At 42.1% G+C, this 15,565-nt stretch overlaps 1 protein-coding gene across 9 annotated transcripts in view; it reads left to right on the forward strand.

The window, feature by feature from the left end:
* The window catches only part of Sh3kbp1 (SH3 domain containing kinase binding protein 1), a 331,424-nt gene extending 316,281 nt beyond the window's left edge, over nt 1-15,143 (forward strand). For 6 of the 9 annotated variants that reach the window (XM_058573075.1, XM_058573071.1, XM_058573072.1 and 3 more), the window contains 4 exons: nt 3,673-3,801; nt 8,046-8,314; nt 11,662-11,725; nt 12,653-15,143. In XM_058573075.1, the coding sequence (XP_058429058.1) occupies nt 3,673-3,801; nt 8,046-8,314; nt 11,662-11,725; nt 12,653-12,694 (504 nt within the window). In that variant the 3' untranslated portion in view covers nt 12,695-15,143. The remainder of the gene's footprint in view (nt 1-3,672; nt 3,802-8,045; nt 8,315-11,661; nt 11,726-12,652) is intronic. The other 3 variants (XM_058573076.1, XM_058573077.1, XM_046425814.2) reach the window with 1 other exon arrangement.
* Nucleotides 15,144-15,565: the final 422 nt, after the last annotated feature.

A 15,565-nucleotide genomic window follows, 5' to 3' on the forward strand; every position in this document is an offset into this window, starting at 1 on the left:
CAAGACAAAAGATTTACTAAATAAAGATCTGCCACTATACAGTGCTAGGCAGTAGCCTTTGTCTCCCAAAGCTCTGTCATCTTCACCCTTCCATGGAATAGCATGTGGACCTTCAGAAAATTGTTTTCAGACTTATGAGGCAGCTGGTTATATAGAAGACGCCAATCAGAACAAACATGATAACCCACAGAAATTTTTTGTTTTGGTCATTTGGAATAACTTCTCATTGCAAACCTGTTACTTAGACCAGATTTTTAAGAACATGATTTATAAAGAAAGTAAACTTGTAATCCTTCCCCTAAAACAAAAAACTATTAACCTCTTACTATATATCCTTATTTTTTTTAATTTCTATTTTGTATATATAAAATTATTTCTTCAAAAATGGAGATTATATAGTATATATTGTTTTGGACCTTGCTTTCCCCACCTTAAATTGCACACCTTTCTCCCCAATCATTGCCCCTTCTTCCAGAACAACACATTTAATGGCTGCCTACTCTTCTAATGTGTGAGTATATAACAGTTAAACCAGTGTACTATTACTGGATATGTATGTTGTTTCTGGTTCTGTGGAAAAATCTTGGTGCTGCTCCCAAATTATTCATTAGGCACAAATTTTGTGAAATTAGGTCAAAAGGAAATGCATAGTTTGCTTTTGCCATAGTTTGTAAATTTCCTTTCCACAAAGATTAAAAATACCTTCCGTAAGCAGTGTGTGTGTGTGTGTGTGTGTGTGTTCGTTCGATCTGTCATCTGTCTATCTATCTGTCTGTCTGTCTGTCTAATCTATCTCTAATTATCACATTGCCTTGTTCTTGCAGCTCTAAGGTCTTATAACCTCCACCTAGATACACCAAGGAATTAACCTTTCGTAGGTTTCCCAGGACACTTTCTCTTCTCACCTCATCACTAATCCCTCATAAGCTGTCACCATTTAGAAGAAAAAGAATGCCACTTCCTTTGAGCCTCTTCTCTCATATCTACTGAGTCTGTAAGTGTGGTTTAAATCGTCTTATTTGTCCTCTTTGTATGAAACAAACCTAACTTTGCATTGACACCTTTTTGAGAGAAAGACTTGAAAAAGCGGCTTCCTTTTTCACTGTTCTGTAGGGTTCTGTGGCAATGCCGCCTTCTTTCCTCTCTTCCTTTCCTTCTCTCTCTTCACACCCCACCTCAACATGCACGTACACACAGTCTATTTCATTGCTTCTTAGCATCTTTCCATTTCAATTTCTCAGTCCTCTCTCTTCCACCTTCTCTATAAATCCTTCATCATTTTTATTTTCTTTCCAGTTTCTCTCCAACTTTTCAAGGTCTAGAGAGCCCTGTGGCTTCCAGAATTAAATAACAGATTTGAATTACCATCCTCACCTCAGTCCATGCATCCCCTGCCTGGGAGTTGTGTGTACTTTTGGGACAAAGTTAAGGCATCTCATCCCTCCCACTTTTAAACTATACAGTTGTTCATTCATGCAACAGATGTTTATAGACATCTATCCCATGTGGACCAGATACTGTGCCAGGTACCAAGGATCTAACTGGGAATGAGAACTACACAGCTACTGCCTGCAGAAAGCTTATAGCACAGTGACTCAAAACTTGACATTTTATAGGGAGTGATTCTGCTTATGGACTTATGACAACAGGATACATTTGTGCTTTAATGAATTATAGTGACCATGTTCTCTTCCCTTCATTCCCATCTGCCCCCATTTGGATGTATACATTGAATTCCTATTTACTCTTCTTACAGTTAGCCCTTGTGGGTTTTCCATAGCAAAATGGAATCGGTGGATAGGGACATATTGCTAAAATGCCACTAGGGGAATGATTGAGGAAATGTGCCTGTCATGGTTCCCCAGCCTGCGGGCGTTCATCCTAATTGAAGCTATTTATGTTTATAGGATTCAAAGAGCAAGGTTTGATTAGCAGCTTGTGCAACACAGGTTATATAGGAAGAAATAGGCTTTTTGAATAAAATCTCAAAATTAAAGGATCCAGGCATTGTGTGGTAGTTAAGCAGTTAAGCCTAGATTAATAAGAAAGCTTGGTTGGGGGTGTTATTTTAGGTAATTGGATTTTCAGATTAAATGAAGATTAACAAGTAAGATCTCTTAAAGCACAAACTTTGCTTAAAAATTCCCTAAAATATATTAAGTTTCTGCCTTAGTAAGTAAACAGAAGAAAACAAACAATATTTACAGGCATAATTTTTCTATAATGACTTTAAATGGTGATTCTGAAAAGGATTTTTTTTTTTTACCACAGGGATAGAAGGCAGAGGGATAAGGCTGAATATGAGCTCACCCCAAGATATCTCTGGAAGATTCTTTATTTTAAAAGGTTCCTTGCTATGGGAATTTTAATTTTCATTTGCTTTGTTCTAAAATAGCTCAAGAATCATTTCTGACCAAGTGAATTCTGGTGAATTGGTCCCCATTCATCTGCTTTTCGATCTTCACAATGATCCTCACAATGAGGCAGAAAGGGCAGGGGATGTTGTCTCATATTTTACCCAAAGATGCTCCATTCTGTAAACATACTTTAGTAAATACAGACTTCAAAATGGATAACAACTGGCGACAGTAATGAGGGCAAAGATTTAGCTGCAGCTACCAAAGAAGAAATGGGCTTGTTGTGCTAGCAGGCAGGGCTGTGCTCAAGGCCTGCAGAAACTCTGCTCACCGGATGTGTTAGTTTTTCATCACTGTGACAAACCCAATAAGAACAACTTAGAGGAGGGAAAGTTCATTTTGGCTCATGGTTTTAGAGGTTTAGTCCATGGTGGACCGGCTTCATTGTTCTAGGCCCAAGGTGAAGAAGAGCATCATGGTGGAAAGGCAGCAGAAGAAAGTTCATCTCATGGTGGAAAGGAAGTAGAGGGACTATAGGGAGATGCACCCTTGCAGGGCATGCCCCAGTAACCTGCCTCCTCCAGCCACAGCCCATCTGCCTACAGTTAACCACCCAGTCAGTCTCTTCAACTGAGGATGGACTGATTAGGTCATAGCTCTCATGATCTAATCTTTTTTTTACCTCTGAATCTTCCTGTATTAACAAAGGAGCTTTTGGGAGACACCTCCAAACCATAACTCAGGACCACAGGCCTGGTGGTCCCTTGCCTTTAGAAATGGTCTCCTCTCAGATAAGTCCTTTAGGGCACTTCAGTGTAGTAGATTTAGTGATCCTGATAAAGGGTTGAGGAAAAGGATAAGAAAGGATGGAGGAGAGGAGCATGAGAGGCAGCCTTCTGTTGACTGTGGGTTCTTCCCCACCAGGCTGAGAGCCTTGTGAGGGCAGGGATTGTGTATGCCATGTCACCATTAAGTCTACAGTACCAAGCTCTGTGCTGGACACATAGTAGCAAATGTTTGGAGAAAGGAGGGAAAAGATGGACAATGGCTGCTTGTGTGGATGAAGTGATTGATTGGCATTGGGGTAGAGATCCTGGCTTAGGAAATCTTGTTTCTTGGTCTCAGACCTGCCAATAATCAGCTCTTATTATCTCTTGTACATAGATATTAGCACTCTCTGCCTCACAGGGTTTTAGTGGGGAGACAGAGAAAATAGAAGCATCAAGTGCTTTGAAAAGCATACAGCATCATATTAACGAAAGCTGTCAGCTAAGGTATGATTCTGACAAAAGCATTTTCTTTTGGCTTTATCCAGTCCTCCCTTTCAAGCCCCGATATCTTTGACTCCCCAAGTCCCGAAGAAGATAAAGAGGAACACATTTCGCTTGCGCACAGAGGAGTAGACGTGTCAAAGAAGACTTCAAAGACTGTTACCATATCCCAAGTGAGTGACCAGCCAGGGTGAGGTGTCCCTGCCCTTTCATGCATGCACTAACGATGGGTTATAAACCAAAGCAGGATAAACAGACAGTCGCAGGTGTTTGTCATTCTTTAGTAACAGTGATTACTATAGTCATCAAATTCTCTGAGGCATGTTGCACAAAGTGTTCCAAACTGGGCAGAATCAGTGAGCTCAAATTCAGCGATTTATTTACTACATTTTCTCTTGTAGCGGAACCCCTTTTCAAATTGTCATACACACACAATCACAAATGCCCTTACAACCAAAACAACTTTAAAAGCCTTCAGGTTTCTAGAGAGACTACAGTAAATATTAAATGTTGTGTTCTTCTTCTCACAGATCTTATCTTTTATGTTCAGAGCTGGCCAAAAATTATAATTAGAAGTTTTTTTTTTTGTTTTTTTTTTTTACCAGGGATTGAATTTAGGGGCACTTGACTACTGAACCCCAACCCTATTTTGTATTTTATTTAGAGACAAGGTCTCACTGAGTTGCTTAGTGCCTCACTTTTTCTAAGTCTGGTTTTGAACTCGTGATCCTTCTGTCTCGGCCTCTCAAGCCACTGGGATTACAGGCGTGCACCACTGTACCCAGCCATAATATGGCCTCTTAAAGCTGATTTGATTCATGTTCTAGAATACATTTATAATCTAAAATATTTTAATTGCATTGCATGCCCAGGGATCCCAGGGATTAGTAAGGACAGTAAATTATTTGTGAGAAATAAAGAAGACGACATAGCTAGGCACAGTGGTATGTGCCTGTAGTATTAGGATCTTGGGAAGCTATGACAGGAAGATCACTTAAGCCTCAGAGTTGGAGGCCAGCCTGGGCAACATAGCAAGACCTCGACTCAAAAAAAGAGGGATATCTGAGGGTGTAACTCAGTGGTAGAGCATCTGCCTAGCATACACAAGGCTCAGGGTTCCATCCCCAGAATCACACACACAAAAAGACATTGTTAGCTACTCCATGCAACTTTTGAAGAGTAAGCACCCTATACAATCTCTGTTCTGCCTATGAATATGAACCAAGATTTTAAAATTCCATTTTCTGTTACTTTAAAAAAAAACAGTCATTTGGGATTATTTTCTCAGAACATTAGCAATCTCTTACTGTCTAAAAGTAGAGAACTAGTCTTTTGAAGCAGGAAATAGCCCAAGAAGTCAAAGATTATGTGGGGTTTTTCTTCTCACGGATTTTTTTTTTTTTTTTGGTGGGGGGAGTACAAGGATTGAACCTAGAGGCACTTAACCACTTTTCATAGATTTAAGAATTTACATGTATTTTTTTCCTTAAAATCTGTTACAGTAAGCAAAACATGATCCTATGAAACAGATCAATTTTAACTATCCACAAAACCAAAGCATTCTTTCTTTATAAAGAATTCTATTTACTGAAATTGAATTTAGAGCCCACCACCATCACCACCCCTTTTTCTTTTCTGGTTTTCTCTGACATCCCTGGGTGTCTCTACAGTGACATCTAGTGGTGGATAATGGCTTTTTGTGTTTCTGATTTGCAATTCTATTCCATTAGCCTATTTCACTTCCCTGGAGTTGTCAGGTTGTATTTTTCAATGCTTCTAGAAATTCCACTTGAACTAATTTTATCAGGGAGTGTGGTGACCTATACTCTGTGAGAGCTTTAAAAACACTTGTTAGTTGAAATGGGCCACGAGAGCCAGTCATACAGGAAATGCCAAAAGAAGCATTGATTCAAGAATACCTGAAGTCAATGGGCATTCGTAGGTCGTGAGAAGTACGAAAGGATGCAAGATAGAAAATGGGAGAAGGCATGAGCCCAAGAATAGGTAGTTAACAAAAAAATAATAATAGGAGAGCACAAATCTTCAGACTTGAATCCCAGTTCTGCCAGTGATTAGCTGTGAGACTTGGGGAATTACCCATCCAGCTCTCTAAACCTCAGTTTCCTGCTTGGTGAAATGCTTGTGCCAGTTAATCCCTGTTTAAATTGTAGAGCTGACGTCCGGCATGTGATCAGCACTCCATAAATGTCAGTTCCTCTTCCCTCGTACTATAACTCCTACTAACAACAAAGCACGGGCTGGCGGATCACTCTGCCTGGCAGCAGAGAGCGCTTTTCCTCAATGGTAACTTGGCAGAGAAAAGGCGAGCAGAGAGGCTGGGAATGATGGCCCATCTGCTTTGGCTCACTCTTTCCAGTCTCTGCCTCTAGCACAGCCTGAATCCAGACTCTACCTCCTCACTGCTGTGCCAGCCAAGCCCCTTCTTGGCACATGCCCTGGGGTGGCCGGCTGGGTGCCTGCTGTTGGAGGGAGTCCCGTGGCTGTGGTGCCAAGCTTCGCCACCAGCCTCAGCTTCCGCTCTATCACTTACCAACATCCTATCCCTTTACTTTGCTTCCTCCCCACCTGCCTACCAACTCACTTCCCCTTGCCAGTGTCTCCACCCTGGACCTTCCAGGTGCCTCTCTCCTCTCCTCACCTTCCCAAGACTGTACCAGGTCCTGTGCCCTCCTGGCTTTCTCAGGACACTTTTCCATCAGGCTTCCCCCACCTCTCTCCTCCATGTTCAGCCTGACCCTCCATTGACTCTTCCCCCCAGATATCACACAGCTCATAGTCTTAGCCATATCCGAAAACAAGCAAAACCTTTCCTTTAACATGTCTCCTCCTGAGGCTTCTGAACAAGTTTATGCCCTCCTCCCTCCACCCTATCTTCCTTTCTCAAACACATTTCCAGGAAGAATCCTCAACTTGCTGGCCAGAACTTCTCGCCTCCCGTTCAGAAGCTAATCTGCCTTCATTGTGTTACTGTCTCCCTTGCACTACCAAATGGGCTCTCCTGTTTTCCTCTCAGCACTCTTTATGTACTGTTCAACCATTTTTTCCCCTTTCAGAAACTTCTCCAGGAGATTTCCATCACCCAGGTCCCTCTACTGGTCTTGCTTCATCCCCTCTCTTGCTACTCTTCACAGTTGTCAAGGGTTCTCTCTCCCTTCTCTCCTTGCCTGTTCACCTTGGGCATTCCCTAGGTTTCACCACTGGGCCTCTTCTCTTCTAACTCTGTCTTATCTGTCCCCATGGCTTCTACTCCCTTTACCCCAACTCACTCTTTTAGTTGCTGGCTGTGTCTACCAGACGCATCCCCTTGTGGCCATCCCTCACTCAGGCCCCTAAAATTCAATGTGTCTAAAAGAGAAATAATTATCTGGGCTTTCTACGGGCTCTTCCTTCTATGAAAGAGACAACCTTGATACCTGGTTCTTCCCTCCCCACCTATGGCCCTTGATCCATACTTCCTCTTTTACCCTCTGGGCTGTATCTCATCTCCCTGGTCAAGGGGCATATCCTCTGTGAGGACTGGGACTCCATCAGCCTCTCCTACTACCCACCCCAACGCCAGGTGCTTTGTTAGATGTGCTTGACTTTACCACATCTGTCTATTCTTTTTGGCTACTATCTAGGTCAGACCTTTACTATTCCTGGCTTCCATTGTGTGAGTCTCCCAGCAGTTCTCTCCAGCTCCTGCCATCCCTCGGGCCCTTCTGTGTCCACAGCAATCTTTAGCAGGCTCCAGTCATTTTCGCCCTTTCAGCCAGCACCTTCTCCCTCCCCAGCTTTGTTCTCTCTCCCTAGCTCTCTCCTGCACCCTGTGACCTACTAAGCATGAATGCATTTTGCTTTCTTGTGTGTAGACAAGAAAGGCCTTTTCTAGGACCTTCCCTCCTCCTACATCTTCGTTCTCCAACCATCTCTTCTTTCTTCTGCCCCCTCCAATATGGGGCTGTCAGCTGCTCCTTCCTGCTGCTTTCCTTCTGAGATGGTTGCCTCTTAAATGAATTTCTGGACCTCTCTGTGCTTCCTCTTTCTTGTGCAGTCTTTCCCCTCATCTGCAGTGTACTGATTTGTTTGTCTGTCTGCACTCCACTGGTTTCTCAGGCGAATGTCTTGCTCACTTTCAAAGTTTGTGATACCTGGAAAGCAATTGGGTATCTCTATATTGTATATGAAACCAGTAAGAAACTGTCTATCCATAAAGAAGATCATATTCCCCCACTTGGGTTGGGGACAGGCCTGCACTAAATCAGCCCTTAGTGGCTTCTGGATGAAGGAATAAACAAGTGAATTATGCAGAAGGAAGTGGGAACAGGGATGTTGAAGGAAGGTTGACTCACCAGAACAAGGAGATGCAGTTCACAAATCCCTTTCTTTGAAGCCTCTTCACCTTCCCTCATCACAGGTGTCTGACAACAAGGCATCCCTGCCGCCCAAGCCAGGGACCATGGCAGCAGGCGGCGGCGGACCAGCCTCTCTATCCTCGGTGGCATCCTCCCCACTGTCGTCCTCTTTGGGAACAGCTGGACACAGAGCCAACTCCCCATCTCTGTTCAGCACAGAAGGAAAACCAAAGATGGAGCCTGTAGCCAGCAGCCAGGCGGCTGTGGAGGAGCTAAGGACACAGGTCCGCGAGCTAAGGAGCATCATTGAGACCATGAAGGACCAGCAGAAGTGAGTGCCCAGAGACCCTTTGCACATGGCTTCTAGATGGCCCTCCACTAGGCCAGGACCTGGGTCTGAAATTCTGGGTCCCATCCTGCCCCAAAGAGTGAGCCAGATCTCCCCCTGATGATGGCAGCAGTGGTTGGAGTGTGTGTGAACCCCAAGAGGCTTAATTTATACTTAAATTATGCTGTGTGTTTTTATGTTCAGTCTACTGTGTGTAGGCAGGGCATAGGCTGGCCATGGGGTATACAGAATGAGTTTGTGGCAAGGACTGATACCCTCAGCAGGTTCCTAAAAAGAAAATTCTTGAAATCCCCTATAAAATGCAGTATTTCTGTGTTAGTCAGCTTTCTATCACTGTGACAAAATACCTGAGAAAATCAACCTTAACACAGGAAAGGCTTGGGGCTGGAGTTGTGGCTCAGTGGTAGAGCACTTGCCTAGCATGTGTGAGGCACTAGGTTCGATTCTTAGCCTGCATATAAATAAATGAGTAAAAATAAAGGTCCATCAATATCTAAAAAAATATTTTAAAAAGTAAAATTTAAAAGAAAGAGGAAAGAATTATTTTAGCTCATAGTTTCAAAGGTTTCAGTTCATGGTTGTTTGGTCCCATTGCCTTCAGGCCTGTGGCAAGGAAGTACATGACGACATTATGTGATGGAAGAAACTGCTCACCTCATGGCATCCAGGAAGCAAAAGAAAAGACAGGAGTTGGCCAGAGTCCCAGTATCTCCTTCAAGGGCATACCCCCAATGACCTAACTTCCTTCCATTAGACCCCACCTCCAAAAGATTCCACCACCTCCCAGTAGTACCACAGGCTGGTAACCAAGCCTTTAACTCATGGGCCTTTGGGAAACATTCAAGATGCAAGCTATAGCAGTACATATACCACTTATTAAATAAGCCCAACAGCCAGCTTTTCCTCTAGCATCAGAAAAATTGCAACTTCTTCACTTAGCTGCCAGATGAAGTAGTTTGCCTGTATGAGGAACCATAACATATGAAGATATAGGGAATATTAAACCTGAGACTTCTCACTTAGCAAGATGTTTTTACTATGAGATGTAGGGGACTTTCTCCATGTGTGCCTACACAGACTCTCTTGCCACATCTCTCATCCTCAGGGAGAACTTGGATGAGGAGAGAGACCTGTGAGCAAAAAAAGTGTCATATATCAGTATCACCCAGGATGCTGTTTGCAATGTCAAAGCTGGTAGAAGGATTAGATATAGGGGGCACTTATCTGAGGAAACTGACGCTCAGAAGAGATCAGTTTGCTCTTTCTTGAGGGAACTGGAGCAGGCATCTCAAGGAAGCATTTCCAAGTAGGATTTTAAAAGATGATCCAGGATTGCCAAGAGCATAGCACTCTAGCAGAGGGAACAGCAGACTCGTGAGTATGCATTGCAGCCTAGTGGGTCAGCCCAATGTGTCCCCTGGTGCCTGGCTGCCTTGTGATCAGGAAATGCATGGGCAAATGTGGCCAGACACCTGAAATCACACCCTTCGGAGGGAGTCTGGGGCTGGCAAAAGCCCTCACTTTGAGCAATGTGACTTTAAGTAGGTTCTGTTCCACTTATGTTGGGTAATGTCAGTTGAAATTGGGGCCTCTTGGACTAACTTCCTGCCCAGTGGAGACTCATCCAATAAATATCAAGAATTGGCAGGTTGGTACTTAAGAGAGTCTCCTAAGACCAACCAGGCTGTCCCTAACTCCGTAAAGTCCCCAGCTCCTATCTGGCTCTGGAGGTTACAGGTTTGGGTACCCAAAGCCCCATTCATGTCCAGACAATGTGTGTCCCTTGCCTAGCAATGACCCCATGGCCCCAAGACATCCCAGAGCATTGGTTGTCAGAATCTCCTGTATCCGAGGTTTTGGCCCATTGTACCCTCTAAGAGATGCCTGGGAGCTACTATGTACATGGCTGAAATGCTTTGCAGTCTGTGAATAGCCAGAATGGTCCTTCTCCAGCCAACATTTGAATCAATACCTCACCATGGCCCCTTTTCCAAGTCCTGCCTTTCGCAGCCTTCTATAACCTTCTACAGCCTGTCCTTCATGCCTAGGGTCAGTGGGTCCCCACCAGTTTCTTAGCTTAGCTCTTAGTATCACTTTGCTTTTAGTATTCACCTCAAGTCTGTGCCATCTCTCCCCATCCCCAAATGTGCTCTGTGTTCAGAGGCAAACTCACCTTCCATACTCTTCCCTGGCTTTTCTTCATCAACTCCCCATCTTCCTTTTTCTTTCTAGACCCACTTTTATTAATTTAAGGCTGAGTCATTTTCTTTGGACCAATTTCTCCAGCTAACTTCCCCTACCCAGACTTAGCTTTGCCTGACATGGTCTTCCTAAGATTGGGCCATTCATTTAGGGTCTCACCTTCTACTTCTTTCCTAAGCCCTAGGTGGTTCCCACTGAGATATGGATACATAATGTGTACTTGAATAAGTACAGCAGTGAGTCACAACTGGTTAATGTCAGATAATGTGTTACAGCCGTGCTAGGGTACTGTTCCAAGTACAGTGACCATTGTGATATTTACCTGAAATGAGCAAATGCAGTATCACTGCTACTGTTACTGTGCTGTTTCCAACCCAGTTCATGGAAATGTACATATAGAATTAAGTGTTTGATATCTTAAAAAGGACATAGCTCTCAGACCAGTGTTTGGATGGTTGCAGTATCCCATGTATAGAGCCATGATTTTGCAAGATGATTGGTTTTATTCCACTTCATTGTTTAAGGTTGGAAAAGGTATAGGCCATGTATCCTAACGCAGGTCTGCTTTCTTTCCAACATGCTTGCCACATTGTTTATTCAGTTATTTCACCTCCAAGTTTTTGAATCTTACTATTTGTAGGATTTTGTAAAACCCGGTGTAAACATACTAGTTACTTTTTATTCATTTAAAACTCTGTAGAAAATGAAGGAAGTATAGATGGAGTGGTATTTTGTAATTATATTTGAAGACCAGTATTCTGTTACAAAGGAATAATTAGAGGGAAGAGGACAGAATATGAGCCTGGATACCTGGAGTCTGGTTTTTGGGCAAGTCAGGCTAGGCACTCTGGGCCTCGGTTTCCCCATCTTCTCCTTTTGGGAGAAGGTTGGACTAAGGAATCTCAAAGATCATTTCTAGACTTACCATTGGAAGGCTGTATATTTTGGTGGCCCCAAAATAATGTCAAGCCTTTCTGTCTGAAACAAATCTTAAGCAATAATAATGCAAAGAAAATCTGTTTGGTCCACATTTTCTTTGTAAAAGGAACAAATGGATTTAATGATAATAAGATGTTTCTTGTCTCTTATTGGGCTTTTGTTTAATTCCATTGCCGTCTGCTTTTCAGACGAGAGATTAAGCAGTTACTGTCAGAGTTGGATGAAGAGAAGAAAATCCGGCTTCGGTTGCAGGTGGGTCCATCAGGGCCTTCTTTTTAAAATAAATGATTGTTACTTTTCTGCAGATTTAGAGGCACTTTTTGTGACAATCTTCTTAGAATTGTATAGTCTTACTACCCAACCTTTCCTGGACTCCAGAAGGTCTTGGGGAAGGGGAACATCAGTAAACATCCCCCCAGTGAGGCTTCTCATGTGGAATTTATCTTAAATGTCTCCTCTCTGAAAAACTCCCTCTGGTTTCCAGAAGACTTCATCATAGTACCTGCCAGAGGACACGGAGCTGGGGAGGCCCCGTTGCCATCTGGCTTCCATCATATGGTCACTGGGACTTCAGAGACCGTAGCTGTCCATACTTGGCACTTCCTCTTCATCTCTTTACTTCTCTCTCTGGTGGTCACATCAGTCCTGCCAGGGTATCTGAGCTCTGTCCCTCTCTAGCCTCTGATTCAACTATGCCATGACCAAATGGTGGAGAGTATGTGGGCATTCCAGTTGACCAAAGGTCAATGCTCAACTTTCATCTAGTTGGTGCCCTTAGTGATGAAGACACATGCTATTCAAAGAAAGGATAGGTAAACTCACCATTACTTTGGAGGTGCTTACGCATACCCCCTTGGGCCAATCAAGCTGCCTTCTGACACTGTAAGATGGTCCAGTGTGTCAGGAAACTGGAATCCTTGCTGCTTTTGACAAACTTTGGATCCAAGTAGCCTAAGAATTAAAACATCTACTTTGTTCCTAGTGCATTGTGCCTGTGTACCTGTTATTAAGGCTTATGTCATTTCTAGCACTGTCATTGATTCTTCATTCAGATGTCATTTCACCTTTGAAATTCTCAGGTTGATTATTTTCTTTCCACTGAGCAGGTTGATTGTCTTCAACTTTTATGAAAGCAGCCAATTCATTATAATTTTGTTTGATTCTTTTTTCCTTTTATAGATGGAAGTGAATGACATAAAGAAAGCTCTTCAATCAAAATGAATACTTGATAACTGAGATGTCTCATTATTCATCCTGAGTCCAAGACTCAAATTTTCTGCCCCAGCCAAAATAATCTTGTGCCAAAAGATTAAAGGTTTGCCTCAACATGTCCCTGTTTGAAAGATTAGCACAAAAGTCTTGATAGCACAACACAAATTCCATCCAAGAGGAGAATCTTCCCCATGGTGTAGTCCTGGGTCTGGCACTGGTTGTGACTTAGAGCAAATTGTGCTAGAGGCTTTTCTACCTTGAGATCTCATGCGAAACGAAAACTCAGGCAGTTTAGTCCATAGTGGTACTATTTTGATGATATTTTCCATTAATAAAATGTAACTTCAGATTATTCGTTTACAAGCTTTATAATTTTATGAGTTTTTAATCATGTTTTGTCACTGATGCCCCTAGTGTTTGTAGTCAGAAGCGAGTGTCTTATTCTTTGGCTTCAGGTAAAAGCTGCCTCGCTTTGTGTTCCCCTTTAGGATTCTATTACATATGCAATTTTAGATCCAACCCATCCCTTCCCCTGCCAGCAGACCCCGCCACCCTAAGAGAAATTTTAGCTTATATATGATGGTATATTTACAAAAAAAAAAAAGAGAGAGAGAGAGAAAATCTGGTATTTGCAATGATCTGTGCCTTCTTTTTACCACCCTCTTGATTGGAGCTTTTGTGATGCAGCTACCATGATTCAAAAAAAGAAAAAAAGAAAAAAAAAAAAGTAAGAAAGAAAAATCTGCCACTTATCTAAGTCCACTAGAGGCCACTGTCTTCACAGCTTCTCTCACCCTAGCCAAAGGTCCTAAGAGGAGATAGCTGAGAAGTTGGGCTCTGTGGTACCAGCTGTGACTTTTTTCAGTTCCTCCTACTTTTAGGTTGTTCATGAAACTAGAAATGTCATCCCTGCTTGATTTTTCATCAGCCAAGTTAAACCCCTGCTTCCTGTCCTTTGCACCTTTTGCGTGAACAGAATATGCATTATTAAAGCAAAAATAAATAAAAGTAAAATGCAAATGAAAACAAGGGGGGGAAAGTTGTATTATTTCCTGCACTGGGTTATCTGTGTGTGTTATTGTTTAAACTGTATTCACATAATGTCATTTGCCTTGCTCACTTGTAACCCCTTCCTCAAGTCCAAGAGAATGGGAGGGAGGGTCTTGTTGAAGTATAGCCATTGGATCTTTCTTGCATTTATGGAATTGCTTTTTCCTTCCTAAGGAAAGTGATGTTTGCTTATCTGCTTTATCTTTGTAGCACACGAACAGTTCAGCCTTAGAATATGTAACTGTTTTCTCATCCTTAGCTGAAAATAAGGGGCATACTGTATTGCACGATTGTTCAGGGGTAGAGATGGAGGATGTGGTCCCTTAATGGCCCCCAAAGATGTTTGATGTGTTTCTAAGCAGCTGCTTTGCCTAATTCCTGAGTTTTATAGTGAAACAACGAAACATTAACAGATTTTACGTAGCCGTGATAAATGAAAATTGATAACAGTGAAGGAATGATGCAAAAACTCACATTATTCATCATTGGAAGTATAACACATAAATGTCTCTTCCTTTCTCTTTCTCTCTCCCTTCCCTTGCCTTGCTCTTGCCTGGATACTCATCCATTCTGATTGAGGCCATTACTTTCCTCTCAGTATTTACAAAGCCCCAATGCCCTGGTCTTCCTGAGCGGGGAGGAACACAGTTAAGGAAAGGGAGTGTGTTAAGAAAGAAACCTCACACCCTTTATTCCCATGTCTGAATATATTGCCTTTTTAGCAGTCTTGGTCTCAGTGTGCTTGCAGCCAGAAGCACCAAGTTTCTCACGGCAGCATAAAACATTCCTGTACCCCTTGACTGTTCTAAGCTTTTCTGCATTAAACTTGAAGCCTTCAGAGATTCCCCACCACCTAATATAAGAAAGAGGATTGGGTTCTTCAGTGTTTGAATTTTTCATTTACTCATCAAGAAAATCCCTGATGATATAGTTTTATATAATGTGTATACAGAATAGGAATGTTAGTAATTAAATTGAGATGTTGGGGCACCCTCATGGGGCACTAGCAACTTGGAATGTAGAGAGCTGATGTATTCTCCTCACAGAGGCCATTGGCTTCCTTTGTATAAAGAGAGGGAGAAGCGATTGTAGAAAGAGAAGTTGGCATATCCAGCTTCATTACTGCCCCTTGGGCTAACAAGCAAGAGGATTCTGCATCATGGAACTGGATGAGCCACTGGCCACACAGCCACCATCTTTACTCTTGGCAAAATGGACCCATCAAGAATATTGAAAAGCTTGAAAGTATCACTTTTGAAAAAAAAAAAAATTCTTTTGCATTCAGCATGGACTCAACCAAGCATCTATGGAGATTATTTTTTTGCTTCATTTTCTAAAGTTGTATTTAGAAAAGTCTTAAGTATTGTGCTTTGTAAAAGAAGATGATTAAAATGAAATTTTGTGAAAATATTTTTGTTCAAAGCTGTCATGGCCCAAGAGGAATGGTTTCTTGGAACATAAACCCTTTTTCTCCATTTTACACAATTTGATTACTCTTATAGAAATGTCCTTAGAAGACATGAAATAACCCATTAAAATCTGTGCCTATGAATTCCATTTTTTAAATTGTTCAATTTTACATTCCTATCTAAGCAGAAAATGCTAGTTAGGTTTTCATTCTTTTTTAGTGTAAAAAAAATCATTAAATTATCATTATTCAAATAATTGTGTAAAGCCACTTTTATTCATGTAAGGCCCTCTAGGGAGCACACACAAGTACATGATTCATTTTCTGCCATAAGGACATCCTGTATCTATCATCACATGTGTATCTCTGGTTAGTAATGGCAAGGTTTATTTCCTTTCATAAGCAGCTCCTTGATGGGAAAA

Source organism: Marmota monax, unplaced genomic scaffold (assembly GCF_021218885.2).
Source record: "Marmota monax isolate L192 unplaced genomic scaffold, Marmota_monax_Labrador192_F-V1.1 WCK01_AAM20220418_F8-fsc00203, whole genome shotgun sequence".
Classification (NCBI taxonomy): domain Eukaryota; kingdom Metazoa; phylum Chordata; class Mammalia; order Rodentia; family Sciuridae; genus Marmota; species Marmota monax.